The 27,413-nt window shown below is 36.3% G+C and overlaps 3 protein-coding genes across 8 annotated transcripts in view; all 3 read left to right on the top strand.

Moving 5' to 3' along the window:
• The first annotated feature begins 1 nt into the window (after nt 1).
• On the top strand, nt 2-4,996 carry LOC306990000 (uncharacterized protein). Of its 2 annotated transcripts, none has more exons than XM_079596167.1 (5): nt 2-318; nt 1,155-1,323; nt 1,444-1,502; nt 3,033-3,132; nt 3,304-4,996. In XM_079596167.1, the coding sequence occupies exons 1-5, from the start codon at nt 121-123 to the stop codon at nt 4,320-4,322; spliced, it is 1,545 nt and encodes a 514-aa protein (XP_079452293.1). In that variant the 5' UTR covers nt 2-120; the 3' UTR covers nt 4,323-4,996. The 2 variants fall into 2 exon arrangements, with proteins under 2 accessions (XP_079452293.1, XP_079452294.1); XM_079596168.1 differs by having other exon boundaries at nt 1,158-1,323.
• Nucleotides 4,997-5,798: 802 nt separating this feature from the next.
• On the top strand, nt 5,799-20,708 carry pgap3 (post-GPI attachment to proteins phospholipase 3). 5 transcript variants are annotated; one of them, XR_013795818.1, is made up of 10 exons: nt 5,837-6,310; nt 9,097-9,143; nt 11,411-11,508; nt 11,627-11,779; nt 13,360-13,422; nt 13,537-13,598; nt 13,700-13,836; nt 15,597-15,801; nt 17,077-18,716; nt 18,751-20,708. XR_013795818.1 is itself a non-coding variant. In XM_079596422.1 (8 exons), exons 1-8 carry the CDS (start codon nt 6,028-6,030, stop codon nt 17,138-17,140), a joined length of 990 nt encoding a protein of 329 aa, XP_079452548.1. In that variant the 5' UTR covers nt 5,799-6,027; the 3' UTR covers nt 17,141-20,708. The 5 variants fall into 5 exon arrangements, 1 of the variants encoding a protein (XP_079452548.1); XR_013795817.1 differs by lacking the exon at nt 9,097-9,143 and having other exon boundaries at nt 5,799-6,235; XR_013795819.1 differs by lacking the exon at nt 9,097-9,143 and having other exon boundaries at nt 5,837-6,246.
• A 6,205-nt stretch (nt 20,709-26,913) lies between these two features.
• The window catches only part of erbb2 (erb-b2 receptor tyrosine kinase 2), a 33,829-nt gene continuing 33,329 nt past the window's right edge, over nt 26,914-27,413 (top strand). Inside the window, exon 1 of the mRNA XM_079594468.1 lies at nt 26,914-27,199. Coding sequence (XP_079450594.1) covers nt 27,121-27,199 — 79 coding nt within the window. The 5' untranslated portion in view covers nt 26,914-27,120. The remainder of the gene's footprint in view (nt 27,200-27,413) is intronic.

Consider the following 27,413-nt stretch of genomic DNA (forward strand, 5'->3'; position numbering starts at 1 on the left):
TTGTCGCACGATGTTGTACTTCCGTGTACTACAGCCCAGTAAGCCCACTGTTTCCTAAAGTATGTTTACAATCGTTTTCTCACTTTAATGAGCTCTAAGTAAGTTTTAGTTTCAGGCAGAATGTCTCGCTGTGTTGCGTTACAGACGCATCTGGCGTCAGTGGTGGAGGCGTTAGTTCACGCCGCGATCGCTGAAATGTACAAACTAATGGAAGAGGAGAGACTGTCATTTAACGTTATCGTTAGTGATATTACCAGCGATCAGTGTGAAGACGAGGAGACTGGGTCAAGAATGAAGAGGGGAAAGGAGGAGAGAATGGTGAGATTGTAAGATGATGTTGTTTGGAGATCTGCGGCCTGTAACCTTAAACATGCGACGCGTTCAAAGCCATATAAGCGCATGTGTGCACATAGTATAAAGATCAGTGCGCAGTTAGCGCAAGTCAAAGCAGATGAACGCACCATCACCATATCAAAGGTTTCTTTCTTGCGGGATATAATGTGTTTAATACAAATTATTTACCCACGGACATCATTATTTTAAAAAAAATGCCTTTGTAATCTTTGATCAAAATAGTTTTTTTTTTTTTTTCACCACAGAGTAACAAAATTAAAAAGGGTTCTTGAGACTTATCTCACAAAATATTTTCTTCTCAGAATTGCGAGTTTATATCTCACAGTTCTGACTCTTTTTTTTCTCAGAATTGTGAGAAAAAAGTCAGAATTGTGAGATATCAACTTGGAATTGCAAGAAAAAAACTGTTTGTGAAGTCGCAATACCTTTTATATATATATATATATATATATATATATATATATATATATATATATATATATATATATATATTTATATATTTATTTATTTTTTACTCTGTGGCAGAAACAAGCTTCTGTACATACAGACAATGCAGTTTGATAATAGCAAATAACAAATACAAGTTGTTGGAATTGTTCTATTATTGTTGGAACTTGTTTTAGATAAAAACTAAACATATTTTTTCAAAAATCAATTGACAAGGCTGAAGATTTTGAAACTGACTAAGTAGTAGTTAGTAGTAAGACTAACAAAAAATCTTTAAAAATGTCCAAATAGTGCCTAATTAATCAGCTGGTATTGGTCTATCACTAGTAATTTGTAATTATTTATTCTTTCAGAAGCAGTTTGCATCAGTCATGGAAGTATTGGGCAACGAGGCTCTTGGGAAAATAATCAAACTCGTTGATGAAACCAAGTTTCTGTTGGACCTGGAGTGTAAAACATTTTCAGGCAAGAGGGCAAAACGTCCCGGCAGTATCTTGAACATTCTGTCTGTTGGAGGACTTGGTAAGAAATCACATTCTGTCTCCATAGGCATAAAGTATTATTACATTTCTGTCAAGTGGGTGTATCACTTAATATATATTTTTTTGTTGTTGTAAAATTGATGTCATTTGTACATTTTAGAAGAGGAACATTCTTATGATGGAAGTGCAAGAATCCTGGAGACAAGAACAAGAAATGAGGTAAACTGAACAACATGTACATCAAGGCTATTTACCAAAATGTAAAAATAAGGGCATGTGGGCGAGCCAGAATATTTTATCAACGGAAATCTATTATCAACCGAACACTGTTCTATAACATTTGTTTACTACCATATATTAACTACCACCCCTTCACTGTGCTTACAGTCGTGTTGCATAATAAACACACCAGTATTTGGTACACACAAGTACCTGTCATTCTGTTGTAGTTGAAACAGACATTTCATTTGTCTAAATGTCATTTTTTGGGGAATTATTTGGCATAATCAAATGTGCCACACTGATTTTAAACAATGCCTGACAGTTGAAATGCACTGAGCAATTCACCACAGATCACAGTGTTACAGTCTTACTTAGGAGACATGATATATTTTATAATATATATATATATATATATATATATACAATTTAAAAAGTAAGAAAAGTAATCAACCTCACATAAGGCACAGAACATTTCAAACAGGTCAGATTTAACCTCTAGTCCACAAGTTGGTTGGGCCTGATGTACATGTTCTTTATGTACACTTAACCCTCCTAATGCATTAAAAAATGTACACCTTTTGTATTTTCGGGTCAGTTTTGATCTGGTGTGAGCTTATAAAACATTCATAATGTAATTCTTTTTCACTAAAACCATATTGTATCTTCTTATTAATTAGTGAATATTAAAGTTTTGAATGCTAATGTGTTAATAATATGGGATTACTACATTTCCCCCCTTTTAAATAATAAAAAAAGTTGAGAAATTCTTTGAAATTTCAAATATTACAAGAACTACAGCAAAACCTCTGTGGTGCAAGAACAATTTATTTTTTCAATATGCATAACAATTTATATTTGAATGTATCATTATGAGTTTACAAGAACATATGAACTGATAATAACCTCCATTAGTATGAATGGAATGTAACTGGTGCTGATGCTGCTCAAAAACAGTCAAATTTATGAAACCTACATTTTCTTTTTCTAACAAAACAACATTATTAATTAAACATAAATATTTCTCCAGAATGTTTTTTTATATATACTGTGAATAAATGTTCACTTTCCAATTAAAAAGACAATCGACAGCCTGAATCTGCAATGCTTCTTTAAAAGGTGGCAGCAGAGTGAGACTCTTCCTTTTTATAAATTTAGACTATTTGGTCTTTTAACTTTTGCTCTGTAGCTCATTAGATTGGCTTTAGCTTGGTTTACAAGAACAGTTCACCAAAAAATAAATGAAAAATTCAGTCATCATTTAGTAATCCTTACACCTTATGATCTGTGGAACACAAAAATAACTTTTCTTGAAGAATATCCTGAAAAAAAAAGTAGTGCGTTTGATTCACTCTTTATGCACTATATTTGAATATTTATTTGTGGGTCAAATTTTGCTTCTAACTTATTCAACAATACATTTTCATAAAACCATGAAACAGAAACGGTTTTAAGTCTAAAAGAGAAAAGTCACTGAATTGCTCTGCTATTTTATGATTCATTAATTACATAACTACTTTATTCTCGCAGTCTGATGAGGCCACAGAAGACCGTCCAGAATCCCCACTGACGTTGGCTGTGACGATCAGAAATGAATTTGGAAAAGTTGACTTGAAGTCCATCAGTAGTGGTACGTAAATAATGTTCATTTACAAATGAATGAGACAGTCTGTCTAATTAATCGGTCCAAAAGTTATCAATCTAATGAATCCATTACATTCTGACTGATCTGATATTTATATGGCAAAGTGGCAAAATATTTTTTGCTGTAATAAACAGATATTGATTGCTCTCCTGTCAGGTCACTTAAACGCTTCTTCAGAAGACAGAGTGGCATCTGTTCTGCAAGAAGACAGCAGTGAAGATCCTCAAGACGCTGTTACTCTCTTTGGAAAGAGATCCTTTATTTGTTCCGAGTGCGGCAAGAGTTTCTCTTCTCAAAGCAACCTCAAATCACATCAGCGCATTCACACTGGAGAAAAGCCCTTCGGCTGTGTTCTCTGTGGCAAGGCTTTCGCCCACAAACAGAGTCTGTCTGACCACCATCGAGTCCACTCAGGAGAGAAGCCATTTGTTTGTAAAGTCTGCAGCAAATGCTTTGGGAAAGCCGCGCACCTCAAAACCCACGAAATAATCCACACGGGCGAAAAGCCGTTCAGCTGCAACGTTTGCGGAAAAAGATTCAACATTGCTCAAAATCTTGCCAGGCACCAACTCACCCATACAGGCGAAAAGGAGTTTCGATGTTCAATATGTCAGAAAAGCTTCACACGGGCCATCACGCTAAAAACGCATCAACTCATCCACACGGGTCAGAAACCGTACTCCTGTGTGTCTTGCGGGAAGGCGTTCCGCCACGCCGTCAACCTAAAAAACCACGAGCGCATCCACACGGACCAGCGGCCGTTTAGCTGTGACCTGTGTGGCAAGACCTTCCGCCAGGCTGTCAATCTGAAAATCCACAAACGGATCCACACGGGGGAAAAACCTTTCAGCTGCAAGGAGTGTGGGAAGAGCTTCAGTCAGCAGAGCAGCCTCATTTCACACGGACGCACTCACTCGGGAGAGAAACCCTTCGGCTGCAATTACTGCGATAAGTGGTTTAACAATACGAACAGTCTCAAGCTGCACCAGAGGGTCCACACCGGCGAGAAGCCGTACAATTGTGAGTATTGTGGCAAGTGTTTCAGTCAAGGTAGTCACCTGCGAACTCACAAACGCCACGTCCACGGAGGGGGGAAGCAGTACATCTGCGATAAATGCGGGAAGAGATACGCAGATCCTCGGAATCTTAAATTGCACAAATGCGTTTATGCTTGAACATGGTGTAGCTCATCACATTTGTCATTATAGAGATATTTTGAGCCCATTGTTCTTTGGTTTATAAATGATTGAAAAAGATTATCTGAAAATAGTTTCAATCACATAGAACTTTTTCATTTGATCAGTGAAATTTAGATTTTTGTTTTGTTGCCAGTGTCGTGGCCCCGAATGATGAATATCAATAGTTGTGACAAGCATCATTTTTCTCAACAAAATATAATTTATTTTGAATTATGTATTTATTTAAAATTCATATAATATTTTGTACCTTTCTTTACATGTGGATCCTAACTGAAAAAGCTATTTATATGCCAGTCATATTTATGTTTGATGGAACACAAGATAGTTATAGAACCACAGACAGAAAATACTAGGTTATGATATCTACAGTTCTGATCATCTAGCCTAACCCCTGATATTGACGTCTTATGCAAAACATACCAATGTTAATTATTTATTTAATAATTTTTTTATAATTCTAATTAATTATTATTTACAGCTACAGATGAGTGAGGTGTTAAACCCTTATTAAGACAAACTATTTAAAGCATAAGATGGCATCCATATGGTCAAGTACTTTATTACTGTTGTTGCCCTGTTTTCTGTCAAATAATTGATATTTGATTCATGAAAATGTTGCCAAATACAGTTTTCAATAAAACAGTGTTATTGAAGATATTGTGTGAGTATCTTCATCTGCCTTTTATTATAAATTATAATGCATTATGTTGGTGAAGATCGCAAAAACAGGAGAACTGAGTGTATTGCTGCATAGTCTGCCAGTATTTTTGGTATGGAAAATACAGGTTTGCACAGATTTAGATTTTGGGCTCATTTGCTGTCAATTAAAATGTTTATAAATATTTTAGGTCATGTTTGTGGGGTGTTCTTTTCCCCCTGTGATCCTAATATCCCTGAGAAAATAATGTTTTCAAAGATTATTCCAGGCATTTTTGGGGGTCACGGTTTATAAGTTAAGGATTGCACTTAAAGAACATTGTCCTTTTATGAAGAAACAATACTGGTATTATCCTTCTGTATTATGGTAGTTGATATGTGACATGAGTTTTTGTTTTTTACATAAAATGTATATCTATATCCTGAGCATTTATTTTATGTTTTAGTACCCCGTTTTATTTATACACTATTTTAATAACCATTTCGTCTTCAGTAGTTCATTTTAAATGCTCCTTCAGTTCGACAAATTAATGTATAAAATACAAATATTCAGTGTTATCTCTGGTTCTCTCGACATTTATACAACTATTTGCAGTGTAACCAACAACCAGTATTGTGCATATTATTTGTAAAATTAATGTTTTTTTTTTTGTTTTCTGCAGAGCTACACAATTATTATATACAATATATAAACAATCATGCTTTTTAATTGTAACAAATCTATCTTTTTAAATGAATGTAATAATTTTCGATTGTGATCATTCATTAATTTGAGTAGTGTGCAAGAGAGAAAGTGAGAGACATGCGCATGCGCGCTGATTTTGCACTTCCGGGTTTGTCTTTAAGTGAAATGTAACATTTCGCTTGTGATGTGTCTATGAAACTTGTTGTCCGGGCAGCGAATGAAAGGTGCTTATTTATAACTGAAGACAAAAGACACTGTGGCGGAGAATACTGTCATGCTCGGTCAATGAGACTCTCACTAGACTCGCTGTAATGGCCTGATGTTGCACTGTTGTGCCTTATGACCGGACGGACTGACAGCAGCATGACGCGCCTGATGTTTCTAGCGGCCGCGGTGTTTCTCCTGTCCGCTCCAGCGAGCGCCTCTCAGGGGGACAAAGAGCCCGTCTACCGCGACTGCGTCAAACAATGTGTCCGGACGAACTGCACGGGGGCCCGACTGCGCGGATTCCAGTCCGCTCAACCTCCATACATGGCACTTATAGACGGTGGGCCGAGGGTCCGTATCTGCTTTACTTTTCGAAATGGATGATCCCCATGGAGGGAGAACCTGAATTTGTAAAGTTAGGACGGTTGTTTTATTCTCAACGATATGAAAAGTGTTGCCACTCCCATTTATTGCACATTTTCCCCCGAAATGCTAAAATGTCCCCGTAAATATGCAGGCAAACGCGGTTGCCTACTATATCAGTCAAACCAATAGCGCGGCAAGATACTGACATATGATTTTTATTAACCAATCAGGTGTAGTTTATTTAGAACAGCTGTTACACGGATTCAGCTGTCAGACACGAACAGCACATTGACCATCGCCAAGGACATTCTGTGTAATTGTAAGTACATTTAATTAGAATATAATATCTATATAAAATGTTTGTTGTGTACACTGTTTTGTTCAAACGTATGTAAGCGTCTCGTTAGTGTCGTTTTAAGTAGGGTAACGTAGACTAACCATGTTCCGTACAACAACGATGTTCCGTACAGATGAACTTTTACCGCCGATCGCTGAATAAATAACATTTATGCTTTTCTTAGTATTACAGTCTTTATTAAATGAATATAATGTTATCACAAATTGTTAAATATATTACCTTTTTGTTTATTCAATGCTTTGAAATGGGGAATTTAAACGATTGCGCGGGCGATGACTGTTTGTCGCCACTCTCAGGTGACTGTCAGCACAGGCGCTGTTTGCCTATATCATCCTGCGTGCAGTGATGGTGTTTATATTCTTAAAGGGTCAATTAAATTAATGTAAACGTAACTTGTTACATTAATTGAATATTTTAACTATCTAACAATCTAAACATTAACTCAATTGACAGTGTTATTTCGTTGCCAACTTTTCATAAAAAGTAGCTTATGTTATTATTAACTTTAATGGTAAATGGACTGCATTTATATAGCGCTTTCACAGACCCAATGGCCACCAAAGCGCTTTACATTGCCTCACATTCACCCATTCACTCACACATTCATACACCGACGGCGGTGTCAGCCATGCAAGGCGCCATCCAGCTCGTCGGGAGCAGCTGGGGTTAGGTGTCTTGCTCATGGACACCTCGACACTTGGTCAGGTGGAACCGGGGATTGAACCACCAATCTTTCGGTTTGTAGACAACCTACATGAACCACTGCCGCCCCAGTTTAAACTTTAAATTAACTTTCAGCAACGGAGGAGTGGTCGCTGGCGTGCAGTGAAAGGCGGAAAGTGTACGGAACATGGTTAGCCCACTTTATTTTGAACTGGCTAACTAGTAACCAGTGTTGGGGAAAGTTACTTTTAAAAGTAATGCATTACAATATTGCGTTACTCCCTTAAAAAGTAATTAATTGCATTTCTTAGTTACTTTTTTACATGTGCATCTACCCTTAACACAATTTGGTTTTTTTTTACACGAGCAGTGCACAAGTTCCAGTATGGCCTCTGGAGCTGGCGGAAGTGTCATCCAGTCCACTCCGTAGAAATCTCCTACCATCTTCCAGCCATGATTTACAGGAGGAGGAATGTCTGGATCACTGTATATATCTATATTATTTGTATTACTCTTATACTTTTACTACACTGCACGTGTGTGTGTGTGTGTGTGTGTATATATATATATATATATATATATATTACACACACACACATACATACACACACACACACTGGGTATGTGTCACATTTCTGTGTATACAAATCTTAAATGTATATCTTATAAGGCTACTGCTAAAACATTGCATATTTATATTACTGTAAACCATACTACTGTCTATACTGCACTGTGTGTCTATACAATATAATACCAACCTTTCTTTGCAGTTTCTTCAACTAAAACTGCCTCTCTTCTCTTTTGTGCGTGTTTTATCTTCGTGATATTTGTGAAATGGCTGTAGCACTCCCTGTGGTAGCCAGTGTTAGCTGGTTTGACTAACTGGTTTGTAGGTTCCTGGCTTTGCAATTTGTATGCCTGTACTGCCTCTTTGCCGATTTAATGAATTTCTCCCAACTTATGTCTGTGAAGGGAATGGTGGGTCTATTATCTTCAAATACATGCATGCAGCACTTCATGTTTTGACATTTCTTTCCAATAAACATGAAAAAGCGGGAAAAGGGAGAATTGTCTGGCTCATTTTTATGACGTGTTTTCCAAGCAATACCATATATCAAATGTGTGAAATCAGAACGGTGTATTTATTAAAGATTAGAAAGAACTGACAGGACATATTGCCACCTTGGAATTATAAGGTTCTATCTGCATTCTGATTGGTTTTGCGATTTTGAGCTTTAAAGTTTTTGCATTCCATTCGACTGTGTAGAAAGAACCTTTTTTTTTCTAAATAAAAAGTTCAAAATGTACACAACTTAAAAAAAACATCACATAATGTAAAGAAGTGGTCACAGAATAAGAATATGTGAATAACTTAATTTTTACAAAAATGTCAGACAGAACCTTATAATTCCAAGGGGACGATTTTATGACAAAAGATGGTTACATAAAATAAAAACGGTAAGAATAGACAACGTTCCCCCTACATTCACATTTTGTGTCAAACTGGATATGTAGCATAAGTATAGTTAGTTAACAAGTTAAATTTTTCCTGGGCGCGAAACGCGCTAGTTTGTTGACAACCGCGTCATCAACACCGACAGTTTTCCACGCACGCTATTGGATGAAGGCAACAAATACGTCATGAAGGTCGGACCCCACACGTAGCTGCTTGCTCTATTCGCCGGGAAAATAATTTGGAGAAAGTTACCGATATTATAGTTATGTGCAAAGTATGTGAGTGGCAACAATTTTTATTTGCTTTGTTGAAAAGCGTAGCGGTTACTTATAAAAAACTGGGTTATCCATCACCACAGATCGTCCGAAAACACGAAATCTCCCCTCGGCCCACCGTCTATTACAGGTACTATACTAACCTATTCGTGTTGGGGAACACCACTAACCTATTTGAGTGTTCTGCAAACTGCAAATCTCAATAGAAAATATGTCATATTTTTTTATCAATTAAATTAAGAATTTGTATAGTAAATTATTCATGGACCCATTTTATTGAACAGTATTTAATGTACATCTTGATATGAGTATTTATGAAAATATGCAAATTACGACCAAAAGGGGTTTTGGGCACTTTAGAGGGGTTTTGTCATGCTGGAGACCAGTTAAACTAAACCAGCAGGCTGGTAGACCAGTTAAACTAGCTAGGAACAGCCAACGACCTTAGGCTGATTGAAGTTTTTTCAATCAATCAATGAAGGTTTTTTTACTTTTACTTTTGAAAGAAGATCAGATGATCCCCACACACACACCTTAATTTTGAAGAAGACTATGCTCTTCTTAATTTTGCAATTTTATCTTAATATCAAATTTTTAAGATTTAGTCAGCTGAAACCGTGAGGTTACTGATCTAATTTGTATTTCTGGAAAATAGTGATCTTTGACCTTCTGTTAAATTGAATGACAATTTCTTTAGTGCCCAGTTTTTAATGAGGGATTCAGTTTTATTATCGCCAATTAAAACTGTTAAAACAATTTCTGATCATTGGAATAAAATATAAATATTTGTTAACTTTAACTAAACAAAATTGTGAAATATTGCTTTGGCAATATACTGAAATAAGTTGAATCACTAAAATAATTAACTGGAGATAATTAAAAACTAAAACTGAAATAAAATAAATTAATTCTAAATAGCAATATTTAACAAAAGAAAATGCAAAAATCACATAATGAAATGACTAATACAACTAGTGGACACATTCATCTTTTTATTTGTGGATTAGTTAAAATTTTGTTTTTATTTTTAAGTGAAAAGATAAAAATAGATCAGTGGAATAAGAAGAATTGGCACAGAAAGACCTTAGCGGCACTTTTCAAAATGTATTTTTTATTATTATTTTCATCAGGGTTTTTATTCAGTTCGATGTGCATTTTAGACATCTTTGCTATTCATTCAACCTATAAGCTAATCGAGTAAAAACATTCAGATTGAATTCATACCGTTGCTGTTAAGATATATCTTCAATTAAAATATAGGCAATTCAATATCTATATATTATTCATATGTCTATGACTGTCATATTTCAAATGTACCTTTTATATTAATTTATTCTCTTGTCTGTCATCAGTCAATAATTCAAATAAATTGTCAAAACACAATTTTAAAAATATGAAGCAGAACAACTGTTTTTAACGTTGATATTAATAAGAAATGTTTCTTGAACTGCAAATCAGCATATTAGAATAATTTCTGAAGGATCATGATGTGAGTCTGACTGAAGACTGGAGTTATGATGCTGAAAATTCAGTGGATCAAAACCTTTCATGAAGGTTATACATGATTTTTGAACAATTCCCGTTCTTGTCATATGACAACTTTGATGAACTTCAAATGTTGACTACTATATACAGTATATATGTGCATATTTTGCAATAAACAAAATAGTTTATTATAAGTAGTTTTATATTCCTAAATCAATTTTTGAATTGTATGTTATTTCCCTGGCTAAACCCGTTTAGTACGCTGTATTTTTGTCCGATTTTCAAAAACTTGTTTGCTTCAAATCAAAGTTTGTAGTGTTGTGATTCACCTCGTATCTGATTGGCTTGATTACTGGCTCATATTATAATTCTTTAACAAAGACTATTTTAAAATATCTATGGGATAAATGAATGAAGATACTTCCAGAATCAGCACTGCATTCTCTTATGTCAGGGAAGATAACTTTTAATGTAGGGGTCTTTAACCATGTTAGACCAAGAACCCATTGCTGGATAGGGAGACAGATTGTATATTTAAAATGTTTTAAAACAATAATTGGCGTACCCCTGTTCTAGTGGAAGTATGCCATATAATAAATTGTATTGAAGGAATAACTTCCAACGTGACCGGCACTAAGTTTGTAATATCATTGTTCCTGCTGGTACGGCGGCACAGTTCTGATTATTATGCAGGAATGAGAGTTAAGCTAAATCGACAGAATTTGTCATAATGTTAATTAGTCTGTGTTCAGACTTCAGACTAATTGTGTGTATAGTAAACCTTTTGGTGAGATTTGGTTGGTTATTATTGTAATTTTACGAAATGTCAGATTTACTTGATTTACATGTCAAAATATGTTGTCCTGAAACCTTTCCTGTGCAATGGATGATTTGAAGTCCGTGATGTTTCAGGCTGGACGTGTCGTGATGACTGCAGGTATCAGTGCATGTGGACCACCGTGGGTCTGTACCAGGCAGAGGGATACAGTGTACCACAGTTTCACGGGAAGGTCAGTGTCAGAATGTCAACCAATGTGAAAGGTGACCAATTTTAGTGATCATCATCATTGAAATCTGTACTTTTTACCTTGATTCTACATCTTTTTTCCTTTTTGTGTCTTTGTCTAGTGGCCATTTACCCGTTTCCTGTGTTTTGAGGAGCCTGCGTCTGCGCTGGCGTCTCTGCTCAATGGTCTGGCGTGTCTGCTGATGCTGCTGAGATACCGAAGCGCCGTCCCTCGTCAGAGCCCCATGTACCACACCATCACCGCCTTCTCTCTGGTGAGACAGTGTCTGCACTAGTACCCAGAACCAGTTCTTATTCATAACTAGTTTAATTTTTTGCCAAATATGCTGCAACTGAATGACAATGATTTCCATGAATGATTCCAGAATTTCTGCATTCTTGCTCTGTTTCCTGCACTATTCAGTGTAATGGGGGAGAAATAGTGGGTGGTGCGTTGGGCTGCACTATAAATTATGTTTTATTAACATGATGATGATTGAAATACAATTAATCGAGCAGCACTAGTGGTGTGGAATTAGACAGTAAATAGATAACGTGTCTTCCTATTGTGATGTTCTCACTGGTTGCATGCAAAAACAAACATGCAGCATAACTATTGTAATTGCATTTGCATGAGCTTGTTCAATTAATGTCAAAATGATTCAAAAATCATTTTCAAATTCATGAGATATTAGTTTGAATTAGTCTGACGACTCACTAAATTGGTCGAAATGGGTGTTGACTTACACACTGGTCCATAATACATTACTTTTGAATTGTTACTGTGTTATGTCGTATTAAAAGTCCCCCTGTGGTGAAAAACAAGCTTTTAATGTTGTTTATATGTCTATGTGGTGTTTTTAATATGCTTTAAGACACAAATTGACCGTGTACAAATTTGTAAGTCAACCCCATTGCTGAGTAATTTCTCCTTAAAACTGAACCAAACAGTCTCAAAAACCTGGTTTGAAATCACTGGTGTTTTTCTGACATCACAAACTACCTTGTAACCAATCAGGTCAACGTGTGATCGTCAACGAGTGGAGTGGAGTGAGTGGAGGTGGGGCTCATTTGCATATTCATAGAACCGCGTATACTAAATGAGGCAATGGTGTAGAATTACATTCAAGGTATTTTAAGGCATGGAAAAAAAGATTTAAATATGTAATTTTGGTGATCAAAGATTAGTTTTAAAGAATACAATTATTGACTACAGGGGAACTTAAAGGCTTGTAACATATATTTAGGACCAGTTATTCTTAACAAACCATTTTTAGTACTCTCAAATACTAAAAGAATAGTGTAGGATCCAGGGCTCAGTTGTAACAAGCTCCTTAAGCTAAGCAAATCCTTTGTCATAATTATAAGCAAATTATCACTAAAAGCTTTTTTGACTGAAGGGATTTGTTGTAACAGGCTGCAATAAACCGCCGGAACCAGTATCATTAAATTCCTTACAATTTCCATCCCTATTCTACACCTCTGCATACAAAAAAGAGGAATCAAAAAGTCTGAAACCGCACTGAAAATGTAATATTTGACTTTTATTTCATTAATTAATTTTTAAATGTTAATGGCGTAAATAAGTGGGGAAATATTAGGATTTTTCATTATTTCTATGTCACTAATCAAATTAGTGATGTTGATCCGGTGACTCTGATCATGTTGTACAGATGGTCAGATCCTCTTTGGAACATTAGGAAATCATGCTGGATCACATGATCAGTTTTGTTCATGTCATCTCCAGTGCTGCGGTCTAATACCAAGACATTCTGAAATTCATGATATATAATTGATACAGTGGACCCCACTGTAAATGTAAGTGGTGCTCAGCCATGTTTGTGTCTCTGTGCAGATTTCGCTGAATGCATGGTTCTGGTCTACAGTGTTCCACACGAGAGACACCTATCTAACAGAGGTAACCTTTTAAAAAATGATTCAAAGACAAATTCTAAACATTTTTTATTAACATTAATGACAAAAAAATATTTGTCCAAAGCATTGATAGATTTTTTCTGTCTTTGTTTAATAGAAGATGGACTACTTCTGTGCATCAGCTGTCATCCTCTACTCTATCTACTTGTGCTGCGTCAGGTGTGTGAACAGGAAATGCTCATAAACGGTCGATTGACAATATGCAGTGCTGTTGAGCTCTGTTTATGATGGTGATTCGAGGATTAATATTTGTGTTTCAGGACTCTGGGCTTGCGTAGGCCTGCAATTTCCAGTATGGTGGGAGTTCTGCTCATTCTGGCCTTCACGTCTCATGTGTCATATCTGACCTTCGTCAGTTTTGACTATGGGTACAACATGGCTGCCAATGCCACTATAGGTAAGGTGTTGTGAATACCACAGTAAGTGTGTTGACATGCATGATTTTACAGTGATTATGATATGCTAATAACGTCTAAGGTCATGTAAAAATGGTGTGAGTGGCCTAGAAGAGTTAGGTTCGTTTTGTCGACATGTTGAGGGGACGCCGTTTTCTGCGCTGCGAAAGCAAATCCACTTTGCATGCACTTCCAAAAGATGAAGACTCGGGCTCAAATTGATATGGTAAAGCAATGCCATTGTTACTGTTCGATTCACTGTCTATCAAGCGCTGAGGAAGTCTCCGGTGCTGAAATTTAGATATGATAATGGCCATTTTATTTCTCACACACGCTGTAAGCAGTAGACCAATCACAACAGACTGGGCCATCTGACCAATCAGAGCAGAGTAGGCTCTTGGAAAGGAGGGGTTAAGAGAGACCTGATCCTTTATCAAACCATTTTAGACTGTAAAAAAAAGAGATGATATGAATTCAAGTGGGGTTCTTTTACCTTGGATGCATGTAAACCTATTGTAGGAGACCTCCAAAACTAAATTAGGAACCTTTAAAATAGCATAATAGAGGCACTTTAATAAATGATCTTAATAAATATGTATGGTCTTATTGTGAATGATTCATCAGTGTACATCGTTCCAAATAAAAAATCAGGGGAGTAGTTTTCCACAATCCACTGCAAACTTACATTCAGCTATTTTATTCAATTCTGGAATCAAATAGGTGGTTTTCACAACCTATCAATTCTCACTGAATAAAATCGAATTAAAATAATAAAAGAAATGAATTAAATCAAGTCAAGACCTATAATTTTAAATATTTTTTTCCATTCAGAAAAATGGGTTTTGAATGTGGTTTCATATTTAATTTAATTAATGCTCAGTCAATTTATTGAACACTGTAATCTAGTAGATCTATCATTTCAAAACCTCATGTAAACATGTACTGTTTTTTTGCAGTGTTATTTTGATATTTGCATACAAACCTTAAAATAAGTTTTTTACAGGGTGCTCATTTTGGATCATTTTTAAGCATTATGTTGTGTGTAAACACACTCAGTGTTGTGTAAATAGGTCTGGGTAAATACAAAAAGGTTTTTACTTGACATTTTAGATTCAGATTCAAGTAGCTTTATTTGCAAGCTTTATATTGCCAAAGCACTGATATCATTAAATTACACCATACATCTTTACACATAAACATTTTTTTCCAAATAAAATAATCAGAATGAAAAGTGAAAACAGTTCACAATATTTGTTATTACTGAATGCAATTATTTGTTTTATTACATATGCACTGTTTATGTTGTTATTTCACCTTTTCCCGGATACATGTTAATAACAAAGATTGGTCGCTTCAGCTCGGTGTGATAAACTATGCATTAATAAACACCATACAAATATGATATTTGTGAAAAAAGGTGTTAACTGTTAAATGGCAGTGTTTCCAAAATAAGTGGACAGTGTGACTTAAATCATTCTGAAATGTGTTTATGTATAACATAACCCTATTATAATGCCTATTTTGGAAATCCAGTTAAATTCTCTTCAACAAAAATTTCATTTAATTTATATATATTTTTATTTGAAGCCTGATGGATGCAATCCAAAAAAATATATATATTAATAACAAAATGAATGAGTCTGCAAAACCAGCTTTACATTATGTAATACTTTAAAAACAAGATTCAAACCGTAATGGGAAACCAATAGGTATTAGTTTCTAACCCATGTGTCTTTCCTCTGACCTTGTGCTTCTATCACAGGCATGATAAACCTGTTTTGGTGGCTGTGCTGGTGTTGGCTGAACCGGAAGATTTTGCCGTACTGGTGGAAGTGTGGTATGGTGGTGCTTTTACTGCATGGCCTTGCCCTGCTGGAGCTGCTGGATTTCCCTCCACTCTTCTGGGTTCTAGACGCTCATGCCGTCTGGCACCTCAGCACCGTGCCCGTCCACTTCCTCTTCTACAGGTATTGTGTCTGGTTGTTATCTAAAAGAAAGAGCTTTCAGTAAGAGTCTGTACCAAAGTTTCCAAAAGATGAAATCCCATTAATTTCCAATGCAGTCATTTGTGACCGTGAACAATACAAGTGTGACTATTTTTTTCAGGACCATTTTAACCCTTTCAAATAATGTCCATGATTTTTATTTAATTTTTCACACAGCAAGTGCCAAAACCGTTACAAAGTTTCGTACCATTAGGTTAATTCTAAAAAAACTGCTTTATACAAAGCGATTGTTACAAAGCAGCTTTACAATAATAAACAGGGAAGTAATTATCTATGATCTAAACAGAATTAAATTCTGCGGTACAGCAGCTCTAAAAAAGACAATAGTGGTATTGTTCGGCTGAAGTCAGTTCAGTGTTGAATGACTAGTATCACCACCATAATTCTTGCCTGCCATGATTATTAAAGACTGATTTGATCTTTATGAAAAGAAGAGTTAATGACTGGCATGATATGAGAAAAATATTCTTTGACATGGATTTTATAGCATACTTTTTATATATGTCCGATCACTTTGGTGCTTTATTTTGTTGACAAATTTTCATTTTGATTGTTTGATTTCCTTAAATTACAGATAATAATTTTTACCCCCATATTAAACTACACTATCCATGTTTCCATCCACCTATTTTTATGCAAATTTCAGGATATCACAATAAAAAATGCTGGATGGAAACGCCAAAAACAAGAAAATTAATGCTTGTTAATTTTACTAACAATTTCAAAGAAGTATGAAAGCTTGTTTCCACCACTGAATAAAAAATAAAAAGTGACTTTTCTCTCAGTCTGAATTCTGAATTGTCTGAATTGCTTTACGAGTTATAACGTCAGAATTGCGAGATATAAACTCACAATTGCAAATTATAAAGTCAGAATTGCAAAATGTAAACTCCCAATTGAGAGAAAAAAAGTCAAAATTGCGAGTTTATATCACGCTAATCTGACTTATAACTCGCCATTCTGACTTTATATCATGCAATTCTGACTTTATATCATGCAATTGTGAGATTATGTTTTGCAATTGTGAGAAAAGAAGTCAGAATTGTGAGATAAAAAGTCGGAATTAACTTTTAAATTGTTTTATTCCGTGGCAGAAACAAGCTTCAATAAATAAATGCCAAGTAGCGTCTTAAATTAAACATGAAAGACTGAAAAAGTAATTTCTTGTCAAACAATCTTTGTTATATTTACAACTTTGAAAATCTTTTTTCCTTGTTTTTTTTTTCATTCTCGTAGTTTTCTCATAGACGACAGCCTTCACCTCCTCAACACAGAGAAGCCTGGAGTGAAACTGGACTAGGAGGAAACAGTCTCAGAACCCCAACCCCTCCTCTGATATCCTTCCCATCAGGGCAAGTGCGAGCCGGGCTGAGCCAGGCCTCAACCGCAGTGGCTTCCGGCACGTGTCCTGGGGCTGAAGTTTCGAATTCGAATGTTTTTCTTGTGTTTACACTTTCTTTTTACCATAACTTTTTATTTGTTTGCATTGGACCGAAAGGGTTGTCGTTTGGTCAGGTTTTAAAGATGTGCCACAGTACTGTAGTTGAAACCTGATTGATGTTTGCATTCACTGAGCTTTGCCTTCAATTAAGAAGTGAATTAGCCTTTCTATGCCACTTTATCAACACAGCATTCTTTTAAAAAGGTGCACTGATTAATAACACCACATTTGCTGATAAATATCTTCGCATAAGTTATTCATATCTCCCATTCATATCCGTCTACATTTGTGTTGCGTGATTTAATAACCCTGCAGTGTATATATATTTCAGAGGTATACAGAGGTAGACTGAGTTTAAACATCCGTTCACTATAAGTGTGCTGAACATCAGTACTCAGAAGGGGTTATGAGTGAGCAGTGTTTCTGAGACGCGGGACGGTTAAATCGCTAGGGTGCAATACCACGAGCTACCAGCAGATAGCGCAATGCTGATTAGTTTCCACACTGCGGGAACTTTCCCAGCATAGACTTGTGATGGATTGGACGGTTTGCTATTGTAGCAGTGCATATCAAGTTACCCATTTTTTCTATAGTTATCACTCACTTTAATCATAGTCCGCACGCATACGTGAAAATACTGTTGATGTTTATTCATGATTTTCAGTGGAACACATAAGGAGAAGTTTAGCAGAATGGTTGTACAATAAAAGTGAAAGGTGACCAGGGACTGTCAAGCTTCAAAAATGACAAAAAGCACCATTAAAAGTATCTAAAGTAGAATGACTTTACTCTTTATGTGAGTAACGGACCAAAATTTTGGTCATTATTTGCTGATAATATTTCACTGTAGTTCTTAACTATCATAATATGCAAAGTATTGTAATACTGATGGTATTATGATGGTGTTTTCTTTGCCCATTTTGGAGGTTGCTGGTCACAGTATGCTTCTTTTGAATGGAAAAGAGCAGTGCAAAAACATTCTACTAAACGTCTCCTTTTATGTTCTATGGAGGAAAGTCTTGAGTAACTGTTTGGGTCAGCTACTCCTTTAATCACTTTAAGGAGAGTGTCTAATATCACCACCACAGAGCTACTGGTTGCCTGCATATAAAAGACTGACTTTATGGCAGGAAGATTTAAAGAGATGATATGAGATAGCAAAGAAATTACTTTTCCTTTGACATATTATGATTTTTCTCTATGTTGCTGCTTTATCTTTGTTTTTCATTTCCTTACACTTTTTATATATCCGACCACTCTGTGCTTTATTTTGTTGACACATTTTCATTTTGATTGTTCGATTTTTGAGTGACTTTCATTTATTTTCACCAAGAATGCCTTTGCAATGAAAATATTACTTAGAATTGGTTTTCCACAGAAGGTAATGGAAAAAGGATGAAGAAGGGTGCGCGTGTGTGTGTGTGTGTGTGTGTGTGTGTGTGTGTGTGTGTGTGTGTGTGTGTGTGTAGTTGCTGTGCAAGTTGAGCTTGTAGTGCATTACATTTACACACATTTATTACTATAGCAACCTGCTGGCTACCACAGCTTATATCCTTATGTTATTAAGCTCCTTTCTTTCAGAACACTTGTCACACTATGCCTTACATTTTTATCTTTTTATGTTTAACACAAGGCAGCACTTCTCCACAAATCTCTCACCATCCACCATACTCTTGCTCGCTTGTGCCAGACTATTTCTCTATTTCTTGTATCATCTTAAAATCAATTCACACAGATTCTAGAGTTATTGTAACTGGAGCCAAACCACATTTGATTGCCTGACATGCCTTTGTTCCAAATTGTCACTTGTGCACTTTGTGTATGTGTGTTTGTGTGGGTGTGTGTGTGCGTGCATGTTTTTCTATCCCGGTGGGGACTTCAACCTGATTGCACACAGACTCATGGGGACTTGTGTCACCGTGGTCCCATAACAAAACAAGCTTATAAATCATACAGAATTAGTTTTTTTGAAAATGTAAAACTGCAGAAGGTTTAGGGGTAGGGTTAGTGTAAGGGGACAGAATATACAGTTACAGAATGTACAGTATAAAAAACATAACATCTATGGAGAGTCCCTTACAAAGATAGTGAACCAGACGTGTGTGTGTGCGCGTGGGTGTGTGTGTGTGTGTGTGTGGGTGTGTGTCGGAACAAGAGTGCAAGCATGATCGGCCTGGAGGGTAAATATAGCCGTTTAGAAAGGCTAAAAGCGGTATAGAGGGGGAGGGGACAACAAGGGTATCCAGAACATTGATGTAGGACCACTGATCAGACTCAACTATTCATCGCATCTGTCTTTTGAGAGTGTTAATGATTAAAAAGTCAATGCTACAGTATTTCTGAGGGAGTTTTACCACTATACTACTTTTTAAGTTGCAAAGAAGTTGTCACCAGAAGGTCATTTTGATTAAACATTACTAGATCAATTAAAAAATAGAACATATGCATTGATGAATTGTTCACAATAATATCTATAACATGCATTTAGAAAATAGATAGGGTGAATTAATTCCAGGTGCAACTTAAGCTCTATAACCAGCATCACATAATTTTCTAGATGTGTTTGTATGATGGAAATGTTAATAGAAATCAATTGCACTCTTAAAAAAAAGGTTCAGTTGGTTCTATATTCAACTTCTGTTGAACTTATAACTTCAGTTTTAAGTATCTAACTCAACACATCTTTTTTCTTTATTATACAATCAAAGTTCAAATAATTTTCTGTGGTGATTGACAGCACATCACACAGATGCTCCTGGAATGTTCCAATAATTGAGATGACCAAGTTAAAGCAAGATAATTGTTTATGGACACAATACTAATATTTATATAATCCTTTTCAGCTTCCCCTAAAACATGTTTCATATTGTGTTCTATATATTTCTAAACCAGAACGGTAGTTGTTTGTTATATTTTCTGCAAATGCATTACATGAAAATGTACCGTTTGTTATGCTGTACTTTTAAACAACCTGCATGCTGAATGTAAACGTGACCATTTTTACATTAAAGAAACTAAAAAGAAAGGGAATGAGATTTACTGTATGGCCTGACTGGTAATTGGTTGCCTTCTGAAAAGCATTTATTAGTTGTATACATTTTTGACACTGTATTCTGTATTTAATGCAACATAATGCCAAACACGAGAGGTGTCTTCTGGGTATTCTAATTGTTAAGGTCCCACAGGAGTTCCAAATTCTCCCTCTTTTTCATTGGCCAGTTTGATTGTGGCCATCTATAGGCTCAACATGGACTTGCCCTGTATATCTCCCCACCTTCACTTTCTCTTCTCACTCTTTCTGTCCCTTTCTATTGCTCTCTTTCTTTGTCTTGGTATTGTAATGCACCTTTCTCCACCAATTGTACACAAGCCCAAATGTGTATAAAGGAACCTTGAGGAAATTAATAAAATTGTTCTGTATTAATTATTTTACTGGTACTATGTTTATTTCAGTAACACCATGAGAGGTTGTGCTGCATTGTGACTAGTCACAATAATCCACAAGTGCCTTATTGCTTTGATGAAATGTTTACTACATAATAAAAATGTTAAGGAAAACATGAAATTTTTCTTAGCAAAGTCATATAATGTGTAAACTAAGGATAATAGTTGGTCCTATGGATGCTAAGGTGTAACACAATGGCTGAATAGGTGTTTCATGTCATAGCTGTTACAAAATTATGTATTTTAGCATGACTGAAAGACGGTTTATCACCATTCAGGACTGGAACTTTCAATCCAGCAAAAATATGTCAGAATTACTATTTCCCTATGAGAATCACTATCTCTTCCTTTCTATAATAGTCCAAAGGCTTAATTTTCAGCTCGCACTAAAAGAACACAGATACTGACAGTGTGCTCACTGTAAAAAAAAGTTTGTAATTTTTACGGGGAAAAATTCCGGGTAACACTTTATTTAGATGGTCCACTTTAGATTTTCTTTTTATAAGTAACTAGTTATGCTATGTCAACTAGCAGAGTATTTGTAGATTGTCTGGTTAATATCTGCTAACACTTGTGATGGTCCGCAACAAACTTTCTATAGACTTTACGTCAACTTATTTGACTAACTCTGGCCCTCAAACAGTCTTATACAGTCAACTAATCAAATGAGAGCAATAGTTAACGTAGTTGCAAAGTTACTTGTTTAAAGCGGAACAATAAACTGTAACCAAATACTATAGTAAAAACGTTTAAGGTTATACAGTGAAAAAATGTAAAGGTTTATCTAACTGTAAAATACTGACAAATTTATGGTTTTCACAAGTATAAAATTATGAATTAACAGTGAAAAACAGTGAAAGCACTTTCAGAAGTCCCTGCGTTACACATTTATATTTTATTTAAACAGTTTTGTTTCTTCTTATTTTTTGTCATCATTCACTTTTGGGGTTTTAAATAGCTTTTTATTTTATGTTATATAGTTAATGTTTAGTGATTAGAATGAATTGTGGTCACACTTTAGATTATGGTTCAATTCTCATTACTAACTATTACTATGACTTTTGCCTCAATAAACTCATAATTACTACTTATTAATAGTTAGTAATGTAGTTGTTGCATTTAGGTATTGGGTAGGATTAGGAATGTAAAATAAGGTCATGCAAAATAAGGCATTAATATGTGCTTTATACTGTAAGTACTAATAAACAGCAAATATCCTATCTATGCTAATAAGCAACAAGTCAATAGTGAGATTTGGACCCTAAACTTTTTTTTATTGCACCCTTCAGAGCAAATCTCATAAAGTACTTAATAAGAATTCACAGAACCATGGTTCATTCCTCCTGACCGCCAGAGACAGTGTTATATTAGTGGATGACCCATAAATTCCTATAAAAAAGGATTTCTCGGAAAGCAGTGCGTGAAACACCCCTAAACACAGTCCATGAAGAGGACAAAACCCTAGTGGAATGGCAAGTGATGGTCCCAGGCATGAGTTCCAGAGCCTTAGGCCAAAGCAATAACCTCAACAACCCATTGTGACAGCCTCTGCTTAGATAGAGGGGGACCTTTCTTAGCTACCCTGTCTAGCTGGGATAGCAGATCCCTCCTGAAAGGAAGCTGCTTTGGTCAAGGTTAGGAACAAAGGAATCTGTGGTTTGGACAGCCACCGTGGCACTATCAGAAGTAACTTGTGTCTGCCCTGAGAAATCCTGTGAAGTGTCTACCACAACAGAGGAATCGGAGGAAAAGCATAGAGAAGACAATCTGGCCAATCGTGTGTCGCCTCGATAGACTGGACGCCTCTATCTGGGCAAACCACAACGTGCAGTGAGTTGTGTTTTCCAAAGCAAATAGATCTACCTCCGCCATACAGAACTCCTGCCAAATGTCCTGAACTACATCCAGGTGGAGCCTCCACTCTCCAGGACGTATCCAATTCCTGGACAGAGAATCTTCAATCTGATTGACTACCTCTGGCAGATAAACAGCCCTCAATGATGCAAACCGTAGAAGTCGAGGATATTGTGAGTGAGCCGCAACAAGCTCTCCGGCCTTGTGTCCTCCTGGTGGTTCAGATTTAAGAACATTGACGTGTTGTCCGAATGTACAAGCACACGGCGGCCCAGCAGAACAGGACAGAAATGTCTTAAGGCCAAAAAAATGCACGTATCTCCAATAGGTTGATGTGATCCATTGACCGTTCCCAGACAAAACTGGGCAAGAAGGTTTAGTATATCTGTTGTCTAAGACGAAGACAGCGCGGCACACATTGTGACCAAATTGATTGTCATAATGATGAACGTGATGGACTATGTGCAAGAACTCTTTACTTTGTTTACTGAGGACATCAGCAACCCTAAAATGTACATAAACCCCGCCCCCGGGAACACGCAGTCCATGTTGAGAAGAGGAACAGTTGTTGATACATTTGTGAGTCAGCTCAAACTTTAGCATCCATCTTTTCACATGCAATAGAAAGTCACTCTGTGTGCATCTCACAACAGTTCCTATAAGAGCGATTTATAGATTACCATGACAGAATATCTTAATTGCAGATAGTTAACTCCACATCTGCAACATAAATTCATCAACTAACCATTCAGAGACGTCCTGTTTCATTCTACGTTGTCACTTCTTCTTAAGTCTCTCCATCTTTGTCTGACGTTTTAACATTAAAGTCATTTTAGTGTGTCTGCGTGAGGTAATCACAGCTGCTAACACACGAGCTTTTGAAACCCCGCCCTCTGCAGCAGCTCATTTGCATTTAAAGGGCCAGACACAAAACGGTGCGTTTTTGCAAACCCTCATAAAGTGACAAATTTACAGAGGTGGAAAGTCCAGGTTCAGAAAGTAAAAGTCCTCCTCAGTATTTTGTTCCAATCACCTGGATTTGCTAATTAGCACAGTTTTTCAGCCAGGAGATAGAACTAATTAGTGAAATCAGCTGACTTGAGTTCATGGGTGGAATAAACATATGGCAGGACTTTTACTTTCTGACCCCTGGACTTTCCACCTCTGCAAATTTAACATGCTATATAAAAATATCTGTGGGGTATTTTGTGCTAAAACTTCACACACACTCTCTGGGGACATCAGAGATTTATTTTACATCTTGTGAAAATGGCACTTTACCACCCCTTTAAACCAGTAGGCTATTATTATTGCAGAGATGGGGTTTGGGGCTGGGTCCGTGGGTTTCTGGGGGATGAGTCTGAGGGAAGAACAGGAGACAAGGGTAAGGAGAATGCAGAAGACAAAAGGTAGGTAAAATAAAAAGTCAAGTGAACCCCCAGAAACAGTCCCACGGAGCACGGACCCAGCCCCAAACCCCATCTCTGCAATAATAATTAATAAAGGCTGGTTTAAGTACTTCTTACCTCTTTGTATTTATGCTCGTGGGTAGCCTAAATGGGTTACATTCCAACCTTAAAATTAAGTCTTTTACTGTTATATGTCAACAAGATTTAACAAGACATTTTCACCTGGCTATACCCAATGTTAAGATCTGTTGTGGTATTTATGCAAATTAGCACATGTATAATTAGATTATGCTTTGTTTGCCCATGATAACAAACAATTAAAAAAAAACTTGTAATACATTTTTTGTTTGTCTTGATGCAAGTAATCAGCTCAATAATTTTCATGGTGATATCTGAAGGTTAAAATTGTGACCCTATTCACGTGAGAAAAAGAATGAATAGGGTATATTTGAGTCTTTTTCAAAACTTTCCTCTAATGGGATTCTTCAGTGATTTTTTTCCATAGACGTAGACATTCCTTTTTACAGACATTACAGTACAGAATAGCTCTTTAGGCATTATTCCTGCACATTGTGTAAGCATTAGTTTTATGTGCAGAACGGATGTGCGCTTAAAAATCACATCTTTTTTTATTTTCCCAGAAAAAAAACGCCACGAGTCTTTCACATAAAAATCAATCTACATGTTTTCAAGCACCACCTCTTTTTTTTAGGTTTCGTTACAAGCTGTTCACACATTGGCAATAAAAAAGCGACTAAAACATGAAAATTTGTACATGTAGCCCCTTTATAAAAAGCAGATTTTGGTATGAAATATTGTTATGGTAGTTTTTTTAGCACCAATATACCATCAGTATACCACCAAAATACCAATGTTTCCATACTGGAAACATTGTCAAAGTATTTTTTTCATGCAATTTCTGGCAACCGATTCTGCTAGTTATTTTTTCAAGTAAATTGAACAGGATCATTTAACAGTATAGCCTATCTACATTTAAATAGTATGTATTTTCACAAATGTAGCAGATTATCCAGGTATTCTATGCATACTGAAAAGTATATTATGCTTTTCTGAATATGCAGCCTACTTCTCATGCTCTGCTTAATAGCACTTGATTGCCTAAGACTGTAAAAGCATTTGTCTCAAGAAATGTACTTTGGTATAGATAAATGCACACTGAGAATACATTAAATATACAGCTACTGTATATGATAAACTGGAGTAAGGTTTACTCAATCCCGGGCTGTATTACGAGGGGTCATGTAGGTGACAAGACGCTCGATAGTTTTGAATGAAAGAGGTTTATTCTTCTTCCTCCTCTTTCTGCCTACTCAGAGTTTGAGCTTGGGGTACAAACACACTCACTATCAATGTGAGAAAAAAAGATCACTTTTGGCAACACATGCCATTCTCTGGAATTTTCCCCATGTCTATTGACTTTTGAGAAAAGCAGCCACTGCAAGTAGAAATGCATTTTTAACACTCCCCAAAGACTGATTTTGGAAACAATTAAAAAAAGATCATAAGAAATGAATTAATTAATTAATAAATGTTCACTTTTTGTTTAAACAGTTAATCTAGTTTGAACAATTGCATTTTCCAAAGATCAAATATTTATTCCTAAAAATGTTAAAATAGCAAAGTTATGAATTCTTCCTTTTACTAATAGCTCATCCATTAGTGATTATATCTATTTTAGCTCTACTGAAATAGTTGTCCTTATTCACTAAATATTGGACTTTTTAATTGTTAACCATTCCAGTTTTTCCAGTAACTATTTATTACTAAAGCTAATTCTTTTGGTGTACTATACTAATAGCTATTTCGTCATTATAAGTATTGAAAGTTCAATAAAAAGTCTTACTAATAAAACTGCAATAGTTCTCAGAAGCAAATAGTTTCTGATATCTGAATGACAGTATCCTATAGAATTGAATTAGAAATATGATAAGTTGCTAGCCATAACTGACTACTGACCAGAGTGGGGTTAGTTGTCACAAATCCTATTAGGCTAATTGCTGAAGTCAAAAGTCCATTGACACAAATGTGTTTTTGTTGTTTGTTTCAAACACCTTATTCAGAACTGTCTTAAATTAAAATATTTGTATGAATTCTGTCTCTAAAATGTCAGTATCATAGTTTTTGTAAGAGGCTGTGTAACACGCTAACATTCAGACAAGAGTCAAGTTATAATACAAATTTAATGTAACTTGCCTAAGGACAGGTTGGCACATTTTGGGCCAACAATGGCTGGAAATGTAGTGTTGTTGAATGGATTTTATGTGTTGTGTTTTATATTTTAAGTTTTTTTATTGTTTTATAATTGATCGAATATGCTTTTTATTTAAAGTTGGCAAGTAAAAAATATGACCACTAGCCATGGCCTTGTTTTAACACTGCTCCCGATTAGTCTGCACGAATCAAACCAATTCAACCAATGCAAGGATAGTCCGGACTGCTGGGAGAATCATTGGTACACCCCTTCCCACTCTCCAAGAACCATACTCGTCCAGAGTGAGTTGGCAAGGTCAGGCAAAATCACTCTGGACCCCTCGCAGAACCCTAGATCACTGAGCGCCAGAACAGCCAGGCACAAGAAAAGTGTCTTTCCTCAGGACCTCATGAACAGTTAAATGCTCCCACTGGGCAATAAACATGTGCAATACACAACACTCTTTTATAGCATATATTTATTCAGCATCCATGCTTCTTATTCACATTCCCTTGCATATAACATGCATGTATATTGTCTATTGTTTATTTTGTATTTTAATATATTTATTCTCTGTCATTCTGTCTGTGCACTGGGAGCTTCTGTGTAAGCACACTTGGCAATAAAGCTCATTGTCACTGATTCTGGATGTCAGTAGAGCTGCTGAACTGCTGGGCTGGAGTCAATCTACTGCCACTCCTCCGCGGGAGCGCGCGCATTATGGCACACGCACACATGCACACACTGACTGGAGAGTCGGGCGCACTCCCTCCTGCCAGGAAGTTGTTGGTATTCGTGAAATAACAAAGAAAAGAAAACAGTAATATTAAAAGCGTCGAAACTACACGAGGTGGATCTGTGTAACATATTCGAGATCTGGGTATGAACTGGAGGACTATTAACTAATGGAGGACTAATCGATGGAGGCGGACGGAAGTTTTGGGCTCGTCTGGGTCCTGTTGCTGCTGTTGGGAATTACAGACGCTACAGGGAGAGAAGGTGGGTCATCTCCACACATTCCCATATTATAGTTACTGAGCAGAAATAGAGTTTAACACGAACAAACTGCAGCGGGGGACATTCTTGTGTTGAAACTGTTCTACTCAAGCGGTTGACACCCCATATACACTGCTCAATACGCGACCGGCGCGCGGGGCCCACTGCATTTTCACGCGACTGTTCGTCGCTTGCTTTCAGTGTGTAGACGGAGTGT

This window comes from Phoxinus phoxinus (assembly GCF_949152265.1).
Source record: "Phoxinus phoxinus genome assembly, chromosome: 21".
Taxonomy (NCBI): Eukaryota; Metazoa; Chordata; class Actinopteri; order Cypriniformes; family Leuciscidae; genus Phoxinus; species Phoxinus phoxinus.

Bases quoted from the DNA above. Each gene is read 5' to 3' on its own strand.
- LOC306990000 (XM_079596167.1), top strand. From the start codon at position 121: ATGTCTCGCTGTGTTGCGTTACAGACGCATCTGGCGTCAGTGGTGGAG. The intron at 1,324-1,443 runs GTAAGAAATCAC...TGTACATTTTAG, and splicing joins TCTGTCTGTTGGAGGACTTG to AAGAGGAACATTCTTATGAT. The intron at 1,503-3,032 runs GTAAACTGAACA...TTATTCTCGCAG, and splicing joins AGACAAGAACAAGAAATGAG to TCTGATGAGGCCACAGAAGA.
- pgap3 (XM_079596422.1), top strand. From the start codon at position 6,028: ATGACCGGACGGACTGACAGCAGCATGACGCGCCTGATGTTTCTAGCG. The intron at 13,423-13,536 runs GTAACCTTTTAA...TTTGTTTAATAG, and splicing joins GAGACACCTATCTAACAGAG to AAGATGGACTACTTCTGTGC. The intron at 13,599-13,699 runs GTGTGTGAACAG...TTTGTGTTTCAG, and splicing joins ATCTACTTGTGCTGCGTCAG to GACTCTGGGCTTGCGTAGGC.